This window comes from Trichechus manatus, unplaced genomic scaffold (genome assembly GCF_000243295.1).
Source record: "Trichechus manatus latirostris isolate Lorelei unplaced genomic scaffold, TriManLat1.0 scaffold00006, whole genome shotgun sequence".
Classification (NCBI taxonomy): Eukaryota; Metazoa; Chordata; class Mammalia; order Sirenia; family Trichechidae; genus Trichechus; species Trichechus manatus.
Window position 1 is genome coordinate 17718181 of NW_004443942.1, and position 3804 is coordinate 17721984.

At 37.1% G+C, this 3804-nt stretch overlaps 1 protein-coding gene across 1 annotated transcript in view; it reads left to right on the top strand.

Annotated features, from left to right (window-relative positions):
- The window catches only part of ANO3 (anoctamin 3), a 508791-nt gene that overhangs the window by 240972 nt on the left and 264015 nt on the right, over positions 1–3804 (top strand). The window contains exon 3 of the mRNA XM_023737820.1: positions 2742–2752. Coding sequence (XP_023593588.1) covers positions 2742–2752 — 11 coding nt within the window. The remainder of the gene's footprint in view (positions 1–2741; positions 2753–3804) is intronic.

Here is a 3804-nt window from a genome sequence, read left to right on the forward strand (position 1 = left end):
TTTTTTACATATTGATATCTGTTTCCCTATTTTCAATGTTTTAGCTTTGATGTATTTTCGATATGCATATCTGAGTCAATATCTGGTTGCTCTGTCCTGTGTTCTCGTCTTGCATTGTTAGCTGATTATCTAACTGTAGCACTGTCTTTAGTATTTGTAATTTTGGTTTGGTTTTTGCAAATTCCCTGAACTGCTGTTTATCTGGAAATGCCCTAATTTCACCATCATATTTGAGAGACAATTTTGCTGGATATATATAATTCTTGGCTGACTGTTATTTTCCTTCAAGGCTTTATATATGTCATCCCATTGCCTTCTAGCCTGGACCACCACCATTTTTAATGCATTTAACCTATAATCTTTTCTCTTGCCCTTATCCACATTGGACAAGTGATGCTTTTCGCCCCCTCTCTCTTTTGTGTTTCTCTTCTTCACAACAAACATCAATGCCTTCATCAAATCTGAGATATATTATAATGGCTTCTGGCCCTAAATTGTTAGCATTCTGGAGTCTGCAAAGGCTAGTCACCATAATAAAGCACACAGTCTTTGCTGTTGTTGTTAGGTGCCATCAAGTCAGTTCCAACTCATAGCGACCCTGCGTACAACAGAACAAACACTGACCGGACCTGTGCCATTCTCGCAGTCGTCGTTATGCTACACAGTCTTTAGGAAGGTTTAAAAAATGTATGCAGTTGTGCTAACCACATATAGATAGAATAACTTCCTTAGAAAAAGATGTGATACCTTTATAGTTAGGGCTATGTACCCATATGTAGTAGTTCTGCAATGCAGCGATTGTTTTGCCTTTGTGCTTCTGATCTGGAACATTAGCCAAAACCATGCGAGAGAACTTTAATATATGAGGTCATCAGGGAAAGTAGTTTCTGATTATTAGTACTTATGAGCATGCAGTGGATTGCTATGCATTTTCATAATCAAGTCTTAATGCTGAATAAGCACTCAGCTGGTCATGAAAGCTAGCACAGACCTAAAGCAGGTATGTGGAGAACACATGAGAAAAAAATTACAGGATACAGTGACATCTCAAATTTTGTTTATTTTCTTTTTGTTTATTGAAAATTTGATAGGACACAACATTAAAAACCATTTTGAAATTTAAAAAAATCACTTGTACAAATATTAGTGTATTTCTTTTGCATATCATTTTCTAGTCCTTGACCATAAATATACCTATCTGACATAGTTTCAAACATAAACATAGGGCATGTATCATTTTGGCATGATCAGTTATATTCCATAATTTCTATGTAATAATTTACTCTTCTTTTATTAGTATTCTTGTTCTCTCAGGCGATGGACTAGGTGCTAAAGATACAGTTGTGAACAAAGCATGCATGGCATGGACCGATTTTACATACACACACACACACACACACACACATACACATATACACATATGTATTGTATGTGCGTGTATATAAAAACAATAAAACAAAATGGAGTTTCTGTTAGTAAGGAGTAAGTGGGGAATATGGAAACATTTTAATAGGTAATTAATAGTGTCTATTACAGAAGAAGCGAGGATAGTGAGACCTCAGCTGGTTAACTTTGGACATGTTATCAGGCAAAACTAATCACTAGAAAAGGACCTCATATTTGGTAAAGTAGAGGGCCAACAAAAAGGAGGAAAATTCTTAATGAGATGAATTGACACAATAGAAGCAACAATGTACTCAAACATGCCAATGATCATGAAGATGGTACAGGACCAGGTAACATTACATTATACGTAGGTTGTCATGAGTTAGGGCCAACTTGATGGCAACTAACAACAACCAAAACCTATCTGTTTGTGACTTACACAAACATAAAATGCCCATTTTCAAAAGGGGACTGGAAAATCAAAAACATGGTAGTCACTGGGTCTTGACATATAGCATATCCCAGTAATCAGGAGTAGCATGGATTCCCCATCATGGAAGTAAGGTGATTTCCAGAATTAGCCAATTCTGTTATCTAAAAAAATTCCCTTTATTTACTGTCCTCCATAGTCCTTGTTCTACTTCTGAGAGAATCTCCCTTGTCATTACCCTTCATGGCCTTATCTGAGATGACAAAGGTAAGAATGTCCTTTCTAGAGAAAGCACATCTTTTGTATCTTGCTTAATGGTAGTCCAAATTCAGGATTTCATGGGTGACCTTAGTAGCTACATAGTAGGAAGATTTTGTGAAACAGATTTTAGGCTTCTTTACCATTAGAGTTTCATTCTAACTTCATTTGCTTCTGGTCATTTTCTTCTTGCCAATCCCATGCACTTATGTCAACAGCCAGATATTTTGTGATCTTATATAATATGAAATATTCCCTCTTAGCCACATTCTTTATGTTTTGCCAGTTTTCTGGCTAAATTTGTGTGCTTCTCTGGCTAATCTTGCTGACTTTAGCATGAAATGGATTTTCAATCCCTTAAGATTACAAATCATAAATCAATTTTTATTATACACCGTAAAGAATTTGCTCATAAAGGTTATATTTTATTGCCTCCCTGCTTTTGTGATGAACCAATTTTTCTAAATTTTGTGTTTTTGGGGGGTGTAGGAATTTACTCCACCACTTGTTTGTCAGTTTAGCTTTGTGAATTATTCTCTAATTTGTGATCTTTAGACAGGGCTTTTCCACATCTTATTATCTCTGCTTTGAACTTATCTGCCAGTTTGTTGTACTGTGGTGGCTTGTGTGTTGCTGTGATGCTGGAAGTTATGCCACTGGTATTCAGATACCAGCAGGGTCACCCATGGCAGACAGGTTTCTGCCAAGCTTCCAGACTAAGACAGACTAGGAAGAAGGACCCGGCAGTCTACTTCTGAAAAGAATTAGCCTGTGAAAAACCTTATGAATAGCAGCGGAACGTTGTGTGATATAGTGACAGAAGATGAGCCCCCCACGTTGGAAGGCCTCAAAAGATGACCGGGGAAGACCTGCCTCCTCAAGGTAGGGTTGACCTTAAAGACTTGGATGGAGTCAAGCTTTCAGGACTTTCATTTGCTGATGTGGCACAACTCAAAATGAGAAGAAACAGCTGCAAATATCCATTAATAGTTGGAACATGGAATGTACGAAGTATGAATCTAGGAAAAGTGGAAATCTTAAAAAATGAAATGGAATGCATAAACATCAATATCCTAGGCATTAGTGAGCTGAAATGAACTGGTATTGGCTGTTTTGAATCAGACAATCATAAGGTCTACTATGGTGGGAATGTCAACTTGAAGAGGAATGGTGTTGCATTCATTGTCAAAAAGAACATTTCAAGATCTATCCTGAAGTACAACCCTGTCAGTGATAGGATAATATCCATACGCCTGCAAGGAAGACCAGTTAATACGACGATTATTCGAATTTACACACAAACCACTAAGGCCAAAGATGAAAAAATTGAAGATTTTTACCAGCTTCTGCAGTCTGAAATTGATCAAACATGCAATCAGGATGCATTGATAATTACTGATGATTGGAATGTGAAAACTAGAAACAAAGAAGGATTAGTAGTTGGAAAATACGGCGTTGGTGATAGAAACGATGCCGGAGATCGCATGATAGAATTTTGCAAGACCAATGATTTCTTCATTGCAAATACCATTTTTCACCAATATAAACAGCGACTATACACATGGACCTGACTAGATGGAATACACAGGAATCAAATCGACTACATCTGTAGAAAGATGATGTAAAAGCTCAATATCATCAGTCAGAACAAGGCTGGGGGCTGACTGCAGAACAGAGCATCAATTGCTCGAATGTAAGTTCCAGTTGAAACTGAAGAAAATTAGAACAAG